The 17,230-nt window shown below is 54.6% G+C and overlaps 6 protein-coding genes across 6 annotated transcripts; 1 reads left to right on the plus strand and 5 right to left on the minus strand.

The window, feature by feature from the left end:
- Positions 1–32: 32 nt before the first annotated feature.
- QC761_502830 (uncharacterized protein) lies at positions 33–3,265 on the minus strand. Its single transcript, XM_062879519.1, has 2 exons — positions 1,600–3,265; positions 33–1,541 (listed from the first exon to the last, which is right to left on the minus strand). Exons 1-2 carry the CDS (start codon positions 2,068–2,070, stop codon positions 279–281), a joined length of 1,734 nt encoding a protein of 577 aa, XP_062730313.1. The 5' UTR covers positions 2,071–3,265; the 3' UTR covers positions 33–278.
- A 1,935-nt stretch (positions 3,266–5,200) lies between these two features.
- Positions 5,201–8,576, minus strand: QC761_502820 (uncharacterized protein). The gene is made up of 3 exons (XM_062879518.1): positions 7,859–8,576; positions 5,345–7,767; positions 5,201–5,273 (listed from the first exon to the last, which is right to left on the minus strand). Exons 1-2 carry the CDS (start codon positions 7,870–7,872, stop codon positions 6,249–6,251), a joined length of 1,533 nt encoding a protein of 510 aa, XP_062730314.1. The 5' UTR covers positions 7,873–8,576; the 3' UTR covers positions 5,201–5,273; positions 5,345–6,248.
- ARC18 (subunit of the Arp2/3 complex) lies at positions 8,472–10,097 on the plus strand. Its single transcript, XM_062879517.1, has 4 exons — positions 8,472–8,801; positions 8,865–9,137; positions 9,281–9,676; positions 9,745–10,097. The coding sequence occupies exons 2-4, from the start codon at positions 9,132–9,134 to the stop codon at positions 9,919–9,921; spliced, it is 579 nt and encodes a 192-aa protein (XP_062730315.1). The 5' UTR covers positions 8,472–8,801; positions 8,865–9,131; the 3' UTR covers positions 9,922–10,097.
- TRM6 (tRNA (adenine(58)-N(1))-methyltransferase non-catalytic subunit trm6) lies at positions 10,063–12,383 on the minus strand. Its single transcript, XM_062879516.1, has 2 exons — positions 12,186–12,383; positions 10,063–12,103 (listed from the first exon to the last, which is right to left on the minus strand). The coding sequence occupies exons 1-2, from the start codon at positions 12,269–12,271 to the stop codon at positions 10,132–10,134; spliced, it is 2,058 nt and encodes a 685-aa protein (XP_062730316.1). The 5' UTR covers positions 12,272–12,383; the 3' UTR covers positions 10,063–10,131.
- Positions 12,384–12,513: 130 nt separating this feature from the next.
- On the minus strand, positions 12,514–13,745 carry QC761_502790 (uncharacterized protein; the record flags this gene model as incomplete). The annotated part of the gene is made up of 2 exons (XM_062879515.1): positions 12,514–13,041; positions 13,094–13,745. 2 exons carry the CDS (start codon positions 13,743–13,745, stop codon positions 12,713–12,715), a joined length of 981 nt encoding a protein of 326 aa, XP_062730317.1. The 3' UTR covers positions 12,514–12,712.
- A 1,201-nt stretch (positions 13,746–14,946) lies between these two features.
- Positions 14,947–17,062, minus strand: QC761_0073020 (uncharacterized protein; the record flags this gene model as incomplete). Its single annotated transcript, XM_062872732.1, has 2 exons — positions 16,326–17,062; positions 14,947–16,256 (listed from the first exon to the last, which is right to left on the minus strand). The coding sequence occupies exons 1-2, from the start codon at positions 16,438–16,440 to the stop codon at positions 14,947–14,949; spliced, it is 1,425 nt and encodes a 474-aa protein (XP_062730318.1). The 5' UTR covers positions 16,441–17,062.
- Between the last annotated feature and the right edge of the window lie 168 nt (positions 17,063–17,230).

Below are 17,230 nucleotides of genomic sequence, written 5' to 3' on the forward strand. Positions count from 1 at the left end.
TAATGCTTTTTGATCAAATTTTTCTTCTTCATTCTGCTCCTGCCGAGATATGAATCCCAGCAGCAGACTCACGGCTAAGATTATCCTATCCCAAAGCGTGGCCTGATCATATTACCGCCTCCTTTCTCTTCCCCTAATCCTCCGTCGCAATTCCATCCGGCCACCCATAGATAGTGATGACATTCGTTTCCATGAATGATGTCAAGGGGGAAAAAAAAAAGGAAAAAAAAACGCCCCCAAAAAAAAAAAAAAAATCAACTCCTTCAAAGCCAGCTCCCTCAAATATGCAGAGCATCAATATTCGCAGCAATGTACTGCTTGGCCCCCTCACGGAAATCATCCTTCAGATACCCGTTCCGGTTGTTGAAGAACTGAATGAGCCTCTTGTCCTCGGTGTTCCACGTTGGCCAGTTCTCCTTCACCTTGCTCTTGGCGCTCGTGCCGCCCGACGCGTCGTTGGGGTCGAGGTTGTAGACAAAGTTGGCATAAAAGTTCTGGATGCTCTTGCTCGCGTAGTTGGGCAGGATGCCATAAAAGACCTGCAGCAAGTCGCTGCCGTGGAAAGTGCCCAGGATGGGGGTGCCCTCGTTGTAGCTGGCCAGGTAGGACCAAACGGGGACGTTGGGGTTGGCGGCGATGGCGTACTCGATGAACACACGGCGGGTGAGCGTGAAGACGATGTCGCCGAGGAGAGCAGCCAGGCGCTTGAAGCCGGGGTAGATCTCATTGAAGAGGCCGGAACCAAAGGGTGAGCCGGCTGAGATCAGGGGCGAGTACTGGCTGACCAGGCCCTTGACCTGTTGCGCGGTGGCGCCGTGGAAGAAGTATCCCCTGAGGTAGTCTTCGAGGCGGCTGGTGGTGGTGACATTCTTCTGGAAAAGCGAGAAGAGGGTGCCCTCGTCTTCTTGGTCGCCGATGATCATGGGCACGGCGGCGTACTTGCCAGCCTTGACAAGACGGTCGGCGCTGTCAGTCAGAGCAACACCGTCAGGGCGAGGCAGGTAAGAAAGAGCCACCGAGCTGTAGGAGAGGATAGCCGGGACAGAGTTGGCGGTCTCGAGGAAAGTCTCGTAGGGCAAGTTGCGCAGGCAGTTGAGGGTGTCAGCAGCACCGCCGCAACCGGAACGGGCAACCACAGTGTCGTAGATCTCCTGGCCCTTGGGGCAGTCGACGGGGTCAGCAGGGACAATGCTGCCCGAGTTCATGATGGCACCGCGGAACAGGGGCTTGCCCTTGTAGTTGATGTTGCCGTCGTAGAGAGACATCTGGTTCCACACAGAAATGGCACCGGCCGACTCGCCCCAGATGGTGACCTTATCTGGGTCACCGCCAAACGCAGCAATGTTGTCGGCGACCCACTCAAGACCCATGCGCTGGTCAAGATGGCCAAGGTTGGCAGAGCCGTCCTGGAGGACTTCCTTGCCGGGCATGAAGCCAAAGGCGCCCACACGATAGTTGACAGCAACAAACACGTAGGGCTTGCCGGCGGCCATGGCATTGGAGACAAGCGGGCCTCCGTCATACATGGAGCTCCATCCAAGCTGCATGAAATGTTAGTCAAATGTTCTGAGCTTTCCCACCTTATGGCTTTTTGCTTACCTCGAAACCACCACCGTAGATCCAAAACAGGACTGGCAACTTATCGCCGGCTTTGGTGCCAGCTGGGCGGATTACGTTGATGTTCAAGCAGTCCTCACTGATCTTGAGTGCCTTTTGAAACAGGGCAGTGTTGGCAACCGTGTCAATGACTTTGGCGAGCAGATCTTCCGAGTCGGTATCGGCCAAGAACTGAGGGCAGGCAGCGGCGATGCCGCCAGCGTCGTATGTGCCGAACGAAGCGGTCGTTCTGACGGGAGGCTTCAGGCGGAGAGGACCAACGGGAGCTTGGGCGAAGGGAATGCCATTGAAGGCTTCCGTGTTGATGCGGCTGACACCGACAACATTGCCCTGAGCAATCGAGACAGTGGGCCTGGCTCTCTTCTCCAAAATCTGAGTGGGAGGCTCAGGGGGGGCAGCGAGGGCCTGGCCAACGAGGGCCGCGGCGGCAACGAGAGTGGCGACGCCCTTCATGGCGTTTGCCGGACAAGAAGAGGGAACAGGAAGGGGTGAGAGGAAGATGGATGAGATTCCCTGGCTGACGAGTCCTCATACCCAAGGAGGGCGGCGAGGGACGAGATCTATATAGCTCTTTTGCTATTCCATCTTGTTCAACAGCCACGGAGTTTGTGTCCACCTGTAATCTCAACGACAAGAGCTTGTACCCGCCTTGCTGCACTCCACCATCGTGGGTCACCGTGACATGGCAGGGCTTCCCCAGAAAAAGCTCCCATGTACATACGCCGGCATGGTCTCCACCAAGCCAGCTGACTGACTGGCATCAAGGAGATATGTACAGGATGGGCAAGCGGCCGCGGGCAGCATCGGGCGGACTGCCGTTGCGGTACCGCTCCGAGGCGCAGTGATCTTGTTTTGGGGTTTCACTCTGAGCGGCTCTGGGTTTCTATGTACAGTCCAGGAAACAAATGATTGTTAGGCCAAGACATGAAGTCTGGGGTCCTGCGCCAACAGCCATTGGAGGCTTGGGTGGTACCGCGAGATTCTGGGGGTTGGGTATGAAAACCTCCCACTCGCCCAGCCCTTGCCGTGGGGGGGGGATGGCAATGGCCGAGAACGCCAGTGGTCACCTGGCGGTCTGGCGGATGGTGAAAGGTGGTACTGAGAATGTCTAGCGCTCCCTCTTACGCGCATCCAGTAGTTGATGAGTCGAAGAGAGAGCAGAGTGGAAAGGCGCAAGAAAGCAGTCGACGAAAACACTGCGAAGCCGTCGTCAACCGTACTCCAACGGGCATGTGAAAAGCTTTTGGTGCCTGACGCTAGAGGAGCCTCGGCTTGAGGGGATAGGTTGGACCGTTAGAAAGAAAGCTAATAAGTTGCGGTAAGTAGATGGTGTGCTGTAGATCCATTCCTCTACTGGCCGGTACGCTAGAGGAAAGGCACTATCGAGGCACACTTCCCCGCAATCCGTACTCGCGCTCGCAACGGTCCTGCGTGAGGGGTAAAAGTGGCAGTCAACGCCTTGGAAAGAAAAAGATTTTGGAACGACGGCCCTGAATCACCGGGGTGTGAGGTGGTCAAGCGAGGATATGGTGGTGAGGATCAGGGAAACTGTTGAGGAAAAGTGGATCTTTTGGATTCAAAGAACTGAGTGATATTAAGGTAATTATTATTTTTACTGCCTCGAGCGTCAAGGTACCTTACCCACGAGGGCTATTCTATACAGCGCCTTGTGTGTACCCGCGACAGTGGAAGAGTCGAACAATGCAGTCGGTGCGAGATGTGCCAGCGCCCGGTCCCTGCTGCAACGTGGGAAGTTGGAAGGCATGGGACGGGAGTTGAGCTGAGGTTGACTTCGGACGGATCTGGGGAAGTTGTGCTCAGGGTGGGGGTTGTCGAAGAGTTGGGGAAGATATTGCGGGGAAGCCGGCCTTCTTTTCCCAATCCGTTTGCGACAGCCGACGCCATTCAGGTCTTGGGAAGGCATTCGTCGCTCCGCCATCCATGAATAGCTCCTTGGCACTATGACGGCAGACCATCCGTAGTCTGTACAATGGCCACTCGTGAGTTCAACGTTTGACAAGGGCTCAAGGAAAAAAGAACTCAGACTCGGGTATCCACCGACTGACGCGATGTTGCAAAGGTTGCAAAGCAGTCTGTTGGCCAATATAGCGACTCGTCCACGTCTCCACGATGGTAATCGGGAATTACAACACAAAAGCCCGAGACTCGGAAGGGCACAAGATGCCAGGGCCCACCACCCGTACACAGTCGCCGATATCCCATGGAAGTCCACAGCATTAGAGCTAGACTGAGCTCGTACGATCTTCGACTCTCGAGTCTCGGAGCATCCTCCACTCAATCACAATCCCGTCCTAGACTCTTCATGTTCCCCGATGACGAACACGAACCGCCCCTGCCACCGTCGTGCTGCCCTGCCTTCCAGGTTGTTGGAGAAACCCTAGTGCGGGGGGGTGTATTAGTGCCTGGCCAAGCTCATCACAGTAGGAATCTCTTGTTTGAATTCTCCGACGACGGGTGGCGCCGGTACCTAGTCAACTCATCAACTTTCATCTCCAACTTTCAGATGTCAATCACATCAAGGTCAGGATGCTGCCGAGGTGCGAATGCCATCTCAAAGTAAACAAGGACTTCTTCTGGCAGTTAGGGTCGAGGGTTTGTATGTTTTTGATATCAAGCTGTGACTTGCCTTGCCTTACCCCGGAGCCCGGGACACCTAGAAGCAGCTCACACACTGACCACGATTAGAGACAAGAAAACACCACCATCTACGTTGCCAGGAAGACTCTCGGTGCCATTTACAGGCCAAATCTACACCTCCCAAGAACTGGCTCCAGTGGAGACACCAGAACCAACAGATGGAGGGGAGGAGGTCACCGAAAGAAAAAGCTAATGCACCCCGCACCCGCCAGACTACGCTAAGGACTTTGTATAGGTACATGTCTTCCCCAGATTTCCACAAGTGAGGTTGGCCGTGATTTTTATTAGCAACTAGGATGTCACCATACCCGAGACTCAGGTACGTTTTGAGCATGTGAAAAGGCGCTCAACTGGGACAACCAGGTATCTAACTTGGAAAAGGCCCTGCCCTGACGATCTGTCGTCAGGCATCCGGCTACTTCCCTTTTCAGCAAGGAGTTGTTTTACCCCTGAACATCGGAATAAAGTAAATACAAAGCTGGAAATGCTTGCGATGTAGGGAGTCCATGGGATCTGGTCCTTTCCCACTTAGATATTCAGATCGAGATGCTTTTCTCCTGCCTTCCTTTGGGCACCCATAACACTGTTTCCAGGTCAGTTCCCAGTTCACCCTAAATCGCAAGTGATGCATGGTACGTAGATGGGAACTATTGACCAAAGTTTGTCTCTTGAATCCAATACAATGCATTCGCCGGTAACTTTTGATTCCATGAAGCGGAAAGACTAGTGACAGAAGGTATCATCTTCTTATCTGTTGTCGAAATATTTGTCATCATACCTAGGTAAAGCTCAAGCAGTCGCCCTGAAATACAGCTCTTTCCCATGTCCCCAATATGGTAAAGCGTTCAGCTTGTTCATGAATGAAGGAATACTCTTCGGAACTGGCAGAATTGGATGTCTTCACACGCTAAAGTATCTTATCTTTCTGGACGTCTTCGTCCTTCGAGCGGACATTGAAAGAGTATTAATGACCTGTCAAGAATAGGTGCCCAGTTCAGCTACATGTACCTTTTTAGTGTTTGTTCTATATCTGTACTCGAAGAAGGTAATTAGCCTCCAAGAACGCTACCTCTTCAAAGTATGTTGTCCTTGGCTCTTTCATGTCTGTCTTGGTTCAAGTATCATCTTATGATCTTGCTATTCGCCGGGCCTTCAGAATCGGCCGGTCAGCCCCAGCGACTAGTGTTGAAAATCTTGGCAACTCGATTTGCTTTTTCAAGTTCACATTTGGCTCTGATGGCTTGCTATGCTATAGCAGGTACTATATACTAATAGGCATCGTCAGCTTCCTCTGCAGAACATTAAGAAATGGCCCATGCTCCACCGTTGCTTCTTCCGCCGAGATTGATGTCATTGCCGCTGCAGGATCCCATGAGGCTCGCAGGGATCTGCAACGGGCCGCGGCCGTGACAACTTCAGACGAATGAACCCTTGGTCTTAGCCACCCTTGTCAGACGGCATTCCACAGTGGGGACACTTTTCCTTTCCAATTCCTTCCTGATAATGCGGCAGGAGAAAACAATCATGAGAGAAAACGCCGATGTCATGTCCAAAGAGAAAAGCTGTCATCAAGGCTGTGACAAAACCATTGCTGACCCATCCATGGCCGACAGCTTGTACATAAGAAGTGCAAGAGATATCTAATAAGCCTCCGTAATCCCAAATCCAGTAATGCTTCCAGTCAACGCCTGCCTACCATCATGTTTCATCATATCCGCCGCGTATCAGGCGCGTTTATGCCGTCGTCCAGGCTTCCGACCATTGCTATAAGAAAGCAAAGCGGGTATCCGTGGGCACATGTACAATACATCAAAAATCGAAAAAAAAAAAACATCCCCTTGCTATTAACAGTCGACTCATTCCCTTTTCGTTTCATTTCAGCTCCGTCATCCCTTTCCTGTCATGTTCGAATGTGTTTGTGATGATGCGGCGAAAATCAGGCAGAGCAAAAGCAAAAGCTAGGAAGATCAATCCTAGCAAACCTCCAAGGTCCCAACCGACCTCGCCGTCCGTCTCCTCTTAGCACTTGGACTGAGCACAGGTCGGTCGTCCGAGCTGGGAGGCTCCTCCTCAAAACTACTGTTCAACATTTCCTCAAGGGGTTGCCCTTCCTTATCACGACGCCGCTTGAGCTTGCGCTGGCTGATGATGTGAGCCAAAACAGGCAGTTGCTCGGGCGCAGGCTCGACGAGGGGGCCGTGAAGGTCGATGAACTCCGGGTTGTCAAATGGTGAAACCCCTGAGATCTCTGACCCGAGGGCCTTGGCAAGACGTTCCTTGAGGCCGAGAATAGGCCACACCTTGACTGGCGTGTAGGTGATCTTCATACCGAGCCCGTCTTCACTGTCGACCAAAGGGGTCTTGTGAGGGGTCATGAACCTCTCCAAGAATGCCGCGGTGATGACGGCCGTATAGACAATGAAGTGGGGGTCGCTTTCTTGTCCCTCATCGTGGGTGATGAGCTGGACCTTGATGTCACGGAACTGCGGCATGCGCAATCGAACACCCCTCTGGCTATCATGCCCCGAGCTGCTCGGCGTCATCCTACCACTGTAGGCGGGTATGCGGTAAAAGTGTGCTTGCGCCATAGCGAGAAGGGTGGCAACGATGTAGGGGTCATGGTCGATGTTGGCGGGGATCAAGAGCTTGGAGCGCAAGGCCTGCAGCCGTGCAACAGGCTCGTTGAATATGCCGTTGGGGCCAGAAGCAATGCGGAAGAGGTTCTTGCGAATGGCGGCAAGTTGCGACCGGTTGACATAAGCCAGAATAGGGAGGTTTGGCGCATACTCGGAGTCGGATCTCACGAGTGTGTGTGGATCCAGTGTAGCCATGGAGTCGAACGAGGCATCCCGGCTGGCAGCGCTCTTCCAGACACAGGGCAGACGAACCGCTTTTCGGAAGGCCCTCATGCCGAAGAAGAGGTCGAGTTCGGCCGATGTCTTTGCCTTGGACAAGGTGTGAGGGAAGAGGGTCGACATGACATGCTTGATGGCGCGATTCTTACAAAAGAGCTTGGTAGGCGACGGGTCGGCCTGGACGAGCACCTGCAGCTCTGTCGTCAAGACGCGCGCCATGTGGGAGGGCTCAAGCCATCTGCCGTTGAGGTTCTCTGGGACAGGCTTCTCAATGGTGGGACGCCTGTCGAACTGGACGCCAAGGAGTTCCGAATGCCGGTCGGTCCAGCACATGGGCATGGCGTAGAGGGAAGTGCCTGCATTGTCGTGCATGATGTCGTACAGAGAGCCTGGATCGGGACGTATGATGCGGGTGCCGGGCCGCGGACCACGGCGTGATGAACGGGCCTTGGGACTTGCCGGCTTCGGCTGGGACCTTGGTATTGGTTCCGGGGCCGGAGGGGACACTGGGCGACTGTTGAGTTGAGGCGGGGTGGGTTCGGTGATGCGACGGGGCGAGGAGCCCGCGTCGCGTGAAGTTGTCGTCATGAGAGCAATGTTGCGCAGCTGACCCAGAAAGCTGCCGCTGAAGAGAGAGCTGTCGGAGGAGCAACGGGGTAGCGCGTGTCAGTAGGGAGTGCCTATGGCGCTATGTCGGGAGGCGCTGCTGATATGGAATTTCGACTTACTCAATTGCGAGCATGGAGCGGATCAGTGTTTGTGGTCGCCTTGAGGCTTACCAGGGGTGGCGGTGGGTGGATTCTCTGGCAGCCCTGTTGACGCGATTTTCGTAACGGGGCCCCACAGGAAGACACACCTACACCCACAAAATGTACCGAATCCAAGGAAAGCGATCAGGCGATGAGGTGGCAGAAAATGGCAAACTGTCGTGTGTTGTTGTTGTTATCGTGATGCGACAGCAGCAGTGTGTCTTCTTTGTCCACCAAGAGCTGGGCAGGACGGGAAAGGGCTGGGTTTAAGAAACGCGGCCGGGTAGGGCACGGGGGGTGGGAGAAAACCCCCTCTTCATGATGAGAGCCCGCCCTGCCTGCTGCGGGCGTGGCGACCGCCCACACAATTTGCACTTCTGCAGCCAACAGGCTTGCATTGTGCACCGATTGTGCCGGTTGCAGCGACACGCTAGTACACGGAATCCCGTGACATGGTGGCCCAATGCGGCTTAGCCCGGCAGCCAGGCATCGACGTGTTCGATCGCAGCCCAGCCACGAGCCCGAAATCCTCAACGTTTTCGTCACCGTCGGGCCTTTGGGCTCTTGGTGTCTCAAGATTTGAGATCTCTTTCTCTTGTGTTCACCGCCAAGATGTGCAGAACACCCAGAACACCCAGAACACCCGCAAAAAGAAAAGCAATCTCGGAGCACTCTATCTCGCTGAGTGTCATTTTCATCATGCGTGACCAAGGATGACCAAGGCCCGACAGGAAGGAGGGCACACAAAACCGCAAATGTTTGGCGTCATCAGATGAATTGCCAAGAAAGGCTCACCTTTCGTTTAACCGGGGTGAGCCGACCAATTAAGCCGGGCTTATCCACACTCGCCGCCCCATTGCTCGCACAGCCGCTCGCAAGAAGTGGTGTGGCTGCCTGCGATGAGTCTTGCTGTGTCACGTGTGTAAGGTAACCAAAGAAGTCTTGATGCCTGTAGCACAATCTGGTAAACTCACGAGCCACCTAGCCCGGGAGATGGTGAGCCACAGCGCCACATTTCGGACAGTCTCCACTTTCGACGTCAGGGGTTCCAGGTTGGCCATGTGCCAGATCTCCCAGCAACAGCCTGGCGAAGCACCAAAGTCAACCCCGCAAGGCTGCGACCGTGGATTGATTGACCTAAGCTGCGTAAGCCGAGTTGGCACTGAAGCTCCAAGCTCCCTGACGAGAACCGCATTCGCATTCCATCACACATCAAAACAAGCTGCTCTGTTGAGAGCGCAAGGCCGTCAAGATGCCAGTACGCAAACTGCCATTCCCAAATCCAATTCACTTCGAGCCCCTATCTCCGAGCTGGCTTCGTCCCACCGCCTTCACCCCCTATTTCCCAAGCTCTACCTTTGCCAGCCAGCTCGCTAACATGTCTCCCACCGCCACCACCAGGCCTATAACTCCATGTTCAACACCGACCCCAACCCGCCCCGTTTAATAGGCAACTTCCCCCTCCTCCCCCTCCGAACCAAGATCCGCGGCCCTGTCTACCCGCTCCCTTTCCCCGAGCCGGCCCTCCCCGAGAATGAGTCCCCCGACCAGGACTCAGAGTCCTACGACATCCTCGACGAGGTCCTCGCTCTCTTCCGCGCCAACACCTTCTTCCGCAACTTTGAGATCCAGGGCCATGCCGACCGGCTGCTAATCTATGGCATTTGGTTCGTCTCGGACTGCCTGGGCAAGATCAAGCCGACGGCGTCGAGAAGGGAGGCGACCAAGGAGGTGAACAACTTGGCGTTGGATACCAACTTTGCCATTCCGGGCGACCCGAGCTGGCCGTTGAGACAGGTATACTCCATTCCCTCAATGTTGCTGTGTTGAGTTGAAGGATAAGCTGACTGGATGTTGGAAACCAGATGTACGAGCCTCCCCGCGACAGACAAGACGCCGAGGTCCTTAGACAGTACATGATGCAGGTCCGACAAGAGCTGGCGGAGCGGTTGTTGGCGAGGGTTTATGCCGATGATGAGACACGGCCGAGCAAGTGGTGGTTGAGCTTCACCAAGAGGAAGTTCATGGGCAAGGGTCTTTAAGCGTGTTTGTTTCTTTGACAAGACATATAACAATGTACTACAGTGATTCAAGGTGGTGACCGGGCGCAGCATAAAATTACTTTTTAATTCTGCAAATGGTATCTATCCGACGCCAGGATGCAACTCATCCAATTTTTGCTGTGTCGAGGGCCTGGGTATCTGAGATTATAAACCCCCTCTTGAGTGATTTTCCGCGTTGCTTGAGCGCGATTATACCTCCTCCACCTTCGCCTCACCGTCAACCTTCCGTTTCTTGGTCGGTGACGCGACATCACCTGTCGCAGCATTCTCGGGAGCCGGAGTCCCCTCCGTATCCAGAGGCGGTAAGGTGTCGGCTCTCTTCCGCTTCCCAACCGTAGCACTATCCTCCTCCTCGCCCGTCGCTGGTGTTTCAGCTGGCGTGCCCTCCCCGTCTATCTTGGCAGCCTTTTTGCTACTGCTGGGTTGAATCTTCTTGAACTTTCCTCTGGCCTCCACTCTGCCCTCGGCTGGCTTTGCCCTCCACGCAGTAAAGATATACCCGTCAGCTCCTCCACGCTCTGTCATAAGAGGATGTGTTCTCATGGGCAACACCTGCCATCTTCTGGCGCGGCTGGTCTGTATGCTCACGCCCTGAAGTAAGGTAGGATTCAACGGGAACTGCTCGTTCCCTTCCCAGTGCTCCAGTTCCTCCAGGCTCTTCCCTACCGTCTCGGGCACGTTCCCGCTTGTCCAGGCGGTGCGCCGGGGGACGCTGAAGCAGTCAGCCAACGCAGCCAATGGCTCAATGGAGGGCGAGTATATGGCAACAGGGGCTCCGCCTGCCAACAGTGGAAGGGTGTGCTTGAGAATGGAGATGGGGTCCATGGACGAGGCGCAAACTAGACCTGAGAAGTTACCGGCACGCGTTGAGTCGACAATGTACCGAGTGCGCGCAAACCGACGGCGCTTCCGGTGAAAGTTACCCCGACGGCTAGGCTTCCATGAAGCCAGCTCCTCTGCTGACGCTGTCGGTGGTTCGGTAGAATATGAGGTGTCAAGCTCAGGCTTGAGGAGTTGTAACCAGGTGAGGTTGAGGAGGTGGTTGAGAAGAGGGTGGGGTGGGTGATTTGGTGCTGTGATGTCAAAGTTCCAGTAATTGAGGAGCGAGAGGTTTGGCTGGCTGGTGCTGTGAATGACCGTGAGGGTATTGGTTTGGGAGAACGGAATGGCAAAGTCGGACCCCCTGGGCCTAACCTTTTGCTTCTTGTTGGTTGTTGTCATCTTGGGCCTTTCAGGTACTGTCGTTTCCGGCACCACATCTACCATATCAACATCCCCATTTTCCTGCGCGGTTCCATTCTGAGTCTGGGCGTCCGTCTTGACCTCCCGCTTGGCCTCTCTTGCCGGTGCCTGTTCAGCCACAGTCGCGTCTTCGCCCTCCTCCTCCTTTGGGTATAGCACCCCCATTCTCTCAGCCATGGCTGCCACCAACATGCCGCAGGTATCGTCAACCACCAGCCACCTGCCCTTGAGCTCATCTGGTTGAATTGGAACGCACGTCTCCTCGCCCTGGTCGGTCCGAGAGTGGGGGTCGTCAATCATGCTGTCCTCGCCGCCGTAGTGCACATTTCCCCAGCATCCGACAAGCCCAAACATTTCGGCGCGCATGTCCATGATCTTGCTAGCATCCTTCTCCTCCAACTGCCATTGCGCAAAAGTAGCGACGTCAATGGGGACGACCTGAAAGCGGCGGATGTACTTCTTCGTCTTGAGTAGCTTGTACTTGGCCAAACTGAACGTCGTCTTCTGGTCGAGGGCTGTATGAGATAACATCAGCTTGGCGATTACATCCTTGCCGGCATTGTTTCCCTCCCGCTTGAGCTCCTCGATCTCGTCGTGTGTCAACTTTTGGATGGCGCTGTCGTCGATAACTTCACGGCCGGATCGAGCAACGATATTACCCTGCTCGTCCACCAAACTGAACTCTTCGCCCTCGGTCGCGGTCAGCACGGCATTGGCATCTCGGTCTGCCGCAGTGGTTTTTCCTTCGGCCTCATCCTCTTCGGCGATGACCTCGGCGTGGAGCTCGCTGGCGGGAACGATTCGAAGACGGGAAAAAGCCTCTTCGGGAGTCTTGTCTAATACTTCGAAGGTGAGATGATACGGGCGACCGAGAACAAGGTTTGCGGGAAATGCGCCATATTTTCCTAGGGAGATCGTCCTGTTGATTCAATGTCAACAATGGCCCATGGCTTGGTCTACCAGCCGTCGCAAAGGGATGGGAAAGCGAGGGAAGAACCTACGTATCTGGAACGATTTGGATGATCTTTGTTGACCCTGAGGGCAGCTTGAGGCCAACCCAGGCATTGGGGCGGATGAGGGAATGCATGCTGTACACAGTCTCAACACGGTGAAGCTGTATTGACAAAGGTCAGATGCAACGGCATGGATGCATCAATTGCGACTCCCGTCGAGAAGCCCAGAAAAAATTTCCACCAGGGGCTGCAACCTCAGCACAATGCGGGGCGCTTTTGGCGGGGTTGGGGGACCTGGGGAGCAGGTACCTTGACGGCCACTGATAAGAAACCTGGAAGCTTATCGCTTTCACTGAACAACTGCCCGGAATAGCACGTATACTGAGAGTTAAAGGCCATGACAATCTATGCATTAGTTTAATAACCAAACCCACCAGTCTACTCCAACTACTGTTTCTTGTTTCATCCACAGTCCTGTCCTTCCCGCATCTCCCGTCACCGGGCAGCCCACGTACAACATCACATCGTCCTGTCCTGAACCATTCAACTTCGGCCCTGTGTCTCGATTGACAAGCTCAACCAACAACAAAAACCCCAACAACACCCAGGCCCATGGCCAACACCAACTTCGACGTCTTTCTTTGCCAGGCCTCTGAGCTAGCCTCTTCATTGACTGTCTGCTTGGCCTGGACACAGCTCAACGATCCCGAGCTGTCATGAACCTCGCCGCTCTCCGCAAAGTGCGTCCAAGTCATCAGCACCGGCCAGATCATGTGCTCAGCCTCCCGAATCGACGAGCTATTCCCCTTCTCTGTTGGGCTCGAGCCAGCCGCGAAAAACAATGAGCTCCTATCCGCAGCCAGCGGGTTCACGCTGTTCTCATTCTTGCTAATCGGCGTAATCTCTACCATCCGTTGTCAGCTCAGCCTCTCGCAATAGAAGAACAAAATACTAACCATAACCCGTCCCAACAGGACTATCGCCCTCCACCCCCACCAACCTGAAATACTCCTGACAAACCGCGGGCACACTCACATCACTACAACCTCCTTCCTTCCCCCCGTTCCCCGCCAACCCATTCACCTGTAACTGATTGATGCAATCACTCGGCAGCATCTGCTCACACCCCCCATCACCACCATCTTTCAGAATCTGACTCGTATTCCCCGTCCCCTGAACCAACCCGCCCGTGAACACCATGGCGCAAACCCTCCAGGTGCTGGCATTAAATCCCGGAACTAGCCCCTCGTCAGGGGGGATGATTTTGAGCGTCGTGGTCGTCATGAACTGCTTCTTTTTGTCGGATAGGGTAGACGCCACACCGGAAAGGGAGACATCAGGGATGATTCCTATCTCCAACGCCCAGCCTTGCACCCGGGAGGCGGTGCCATCTGCTGCCCCGGCGGGGATGGAGAGGTTGTACCCCGTGATGGGAAATGAGGCGTTGGAGATGGAGTTGAATCCCCTGATGGTCTCGAGAAAGGGAGCAGCCGGGAGACCATAGGGGGCAGAAGACAAGGGAGAGGTGCCGCCGACAAAAGATTGGGCAAAGGAGGAGCGGGGCAGGAGCAGCATGAGGAGGGAGAGCGGGATCGAGTAAGAGGACATGGCGATGATGTGCGGTTCCAAGATGGCTGTGATCTAAAGGAACAAGAAGAGAAGCTTGAAAATCAGGTCGTCGGTCGAGTCCATTTTATGTCTCTCCTCCACAAACAAGGAGGGGCGAGATACACGCGCAATGTACCCAAAGCAGAGGCCTAAGAATAGAAGACTGTATTGGGCTGGTGGAGTCTTGGCTGGATGGGTTGGAGGCTCTGGCGCAACAACATCGGGGATCGAAAGAGAGAGAAAAGGCCGAGAGATATAGCCAGTGACAAGACCACCGGCGGGATGTCTTGCAGCTTCTCGGACAATCACCTGCAAGGAGAGAGTCAGAGCACTACATACTCGGGAGCCGTGAGACGGACTAACTATGCAGGCAGAACTGTTGGCAGGTCTATGGTGAACATTGAAGAAGAAAGTAGAACCTGTTCTTCCTTCGGGCGGGTATCCCTCCATTGGGCCTTCACTTCTCCTGGACCAAATGACAAACGTCCCAGGCCTCTGACGAAATGGCCGATCAACTGAAACACAACGGTTCCTCTAGCTATCTCGGTACCTTACCACGCTAACAAAACACAGTTCAACGGCGGAGTTGCAGCAAGGGGGGCGGAAAGCTTAGTCCCACCTCGACCCAGCCGCTGGGTTGTTAGCTCGCCGTCTTGGTGCTCGAAACCCTTGACAGATCAACCTGTGACCCCGATGCCCGGATTCTGCAGAACTCCAAAGTTGGATTCTTTTGCTTGTGATCGTCCCCAACCAGCCCCTTGCCAACCGCCCCAAGATGAATGGCACGACAAGGTAGGACAATTTCTTGATTTTTCTTCTATCCACTCCCTCTTCTTCCAAACCACTCTAGACTCGCTAGCTAGCAGACAAGATCGAAAACCAATTACCACCCATCGACGCCGACCAGTGCTCAAAACTGTGTCATACGACCCAGAAACAACAGACTGGCTGGTTGGCTGACTGACAAAAAGTATACAGACAAACAATGTGAGGAAAAACGACACTGACCAAACAAGTGAGAGGACGAAAGGGATATCATAGGTGTTAATATATGACACAGCCACAGCAGTAAAATGTTGTTGTATATACGAACACATGTCGGTCAACATCAGACCCATACCCAAGCCAAGAAAACACAGAGGAAAAAAGAACCCAAAAGGAAAAAAAAGCCAGGTATACCAAAAGTGACAAAAGGAGATGTTTAATCCCCAAAGCTCATCCAGGCCCAGGAACCAATGGCACTTCCGAGAATGAGGATGGTCAAGATGGCCGCGCCCGCCCTGTCGCCGTTGGTGATGGGGGCGAGCGGCTCACTCAGACCTCTGGACCTGGAACCAGCGTTGTAGTTGGGCTTGCTCAGACCTGTGATGTTGTTGGCCGGAGGAGGTGCGTCATCGATCAGCAAGCTGGACACGGCAGCCAACACATTCATCTGCTCGCCAGCGCCGCTCGTCTTGTCGACGGCAGGATCAACATAGACACCCTCCCTCCAGTAGAAGCCACACCTCCGACCTGTGTCACCTCCTGTGCACTGCTTGACAGCAGCTTCGGTAGACGTCCTCAAGACCGGGAGGATCTTGTCCCGGGTATGCGGGGCGACCTTGGTGACCACGGACAGCCAGCGGTGGACGTAGCCCTTAAACGACAACATGTCTGCCGTGCAGGCGCCCTTGCGGCCCTCGCAGGGAATTTCGTAGGCGATGTCGTCCTCGAAGAAATCGCGATGCATGCCCTCCCACAGCTTGTCGACTCTCGTCTTCCAAATCTCACTGCCGTTGGTGTAGTTATACATGAAGGCGCTCCCGTGCAGCAAGAGGGCAGCGTTGTAGCTGAACTGGGCTTTGTTGATGTCGGTGCAGTTGTGCTCGACGTGGCCACCGTCATACACACGCCAGTCCTTGTGGTCAATATACCCTACATCCCACAGCCACTGGAACGTCTTGTCGGCCCAGTCGGCATATGACTGGTTGAAGGTGTAGGCTGCCAGGCGGGCGCCCAAGTCAAAGAAGCAGCCGTTGGCAATGGTGTTCTTGTAGTTGTAACCTGCGTTCGTGGGCGGAACCTGCCATCTCAGACCTCCGTTGCAGGTGTTGTCGTGTCTTTCGGGGGCGGCTTGGGTGTGGAAAACAGCCTGGGCCAGGGCGAGCCACTGGGGCTGGTCCTCTGGCGGGTTGGGGAATTTATTCTCGGCCGCCAACATAGCACTCATGCCCCAGAAACCCTGGTCGTCGTTGCCCAGCGAGGCCGTGTGGTTGGGCGGCATGTAATCCTCGTCGGGACCGACCTGGTGAATCATGCCTTCGGTGACTACCTTGTTGTAGGACTCATCGCCTGTCAGAAACCAATAATCGACGTAAGTGCCCATCATAGCTCCTCCTTCCCACCAGTAGTAGTCGCCCTTGTGTTCTGTGGGGGGGCCGGGGAGAATGCCGGGAATTTCACCTGACTGGTTGCCCTTGTAATAGAGCATGAGGTCGTAGGCGAGCGTGGCGGCGGACTCCTTGATTTCGGCTGCAAACAACAAAACAGTCAACATCAATTCATAGGATTCTCTCGACATGTGCTGGGTCGGGTCGGTACCTTTTGTGCCCAGTTTATAGACGGTAGCTCGTGCGCCGGGAAGCAAGCAGCTTGTGGTGGCCAGCAGCGCCGTCAACCATCGCGACGGGCATTTTAGCGCTGGCATTGTCGCCATTTTCGCGGCTGTGGTTGTTGCAATTGCCCAATCTTCTGTATCTTCTGCGATATCCAACTCGAAAGTCTGGGTGACCTGGGGGTATATGTCGTTGTCGTTGGGGGTGGTCGAATCCGGAATAAGCTCGCGCTCAGGCCGAAAGCTGGAATAGGCAAACGAGCGTGGGTTTGGTGGGAGTAACGAGTGTGGGTGGCGGTGGTGGTGATGACCAGCACCTGGTGTTTACCTAGTTCATCAACATATACCTTACAGGTGATGATGACGGAGGGGTGGTGGTGACGGTGATAACGGCGATGGAGGCGGTGGTAGATGGAAAAGAGCGAGGCCAGGTGGAAAAGGCATGGTTCCAGGAGGTGGGAGGGCCAAGATGACGCGACGAGACACCTCACCTTGTCGCTGCTTGGTATTCTCGTTTGGCGCTTGGCTTCTTGGCTTTTCTGCTGCAATGGCTGGGCATCGGCGAGGCGGTGCACGCTCGTCTCCACTGTTGACGGTGCCATTGGCTGTTGCATTTGCTCTCCCAGCCTTGGCGGCCGTCAGGAGCACTGCGATGCAGGTGGGCCTCTCTCTTTTTGTCTCTGTAATATCCCTCGAGTTTCAATACAATTCATTCCCGGCACCACTCAGAATCCCAACCTGGAGCCCCCACCACAGGCCCCACATGCAACTGATCAACCCTAGAAGCTGTGAAAATCCACCCCACATACTCTCGATGTTCCAGACCCTCCAAAACCTGTTTTAATTCAGATCCAAGCGCCCCAAACGACTTCAACAAGAACGGACTTGTCCC

This window comes from Podospora bellae-mahoneyi, chromosome 5 (genome assembly GCF_035222275.1).
Source record: "Podospora bellae-mahoneyi strain CBS 112042 chromosome 5, whole genome shotgun sequence".
Classification (NCBI taxonomy): Eukaryota; Fungi; Ascomycota; class Sordariomycetes; order Sordariales; family Podosporaceae; genus Podospora; species Podospora bellae-mahoneyi.

What these genes read in the sequence shown, in the direction of transcription:
- QC761_502830 (XM_062879519.1), bottom strand. Translation starts at nt 2,070, where the DNA reads ATGAAGGGCGTCGCCACTCTCGTTGCCGCCGCGGCCCTCGTTGGCCAG. An exon ending in TCTACGGTGGTGGTTTCGAG is followed by an intron (nt 1,542 to 1,599) that starts GTAAGCAAAAAG and finishes CATTTCATGCAG; the next exon opens with CTTGGATGGAGCTCCATGTA.
- TRM6 (XM_062879516.1), bottom strand. Translation starts at nt 12,271, where the DNA reads ATGCATTCCCTCATCCGCCCCAATGCCTGGGTTGGCCTCAAGCTGCCC. An exon ending in ATCCAAATCGTTCCAGATAC is followed by an intron (nt 12,104 to 12,185) that starts GTAGGTTCTTCC and finishes TTGAATCAACAG; the next exon opens with GACGATCTCCCTAGGAAAAT.
- ARC18 (XM_062879517.1), top strand. An exon ending in CGAGCTGGCCGTTGAGACAG is followed by an intron (nt 9,677 to 9,744) that starts GTATACTCCATT and finishes GTTGGAAACCAG; the next exon opens with ATGTACGAGCCTCCCCGCGA.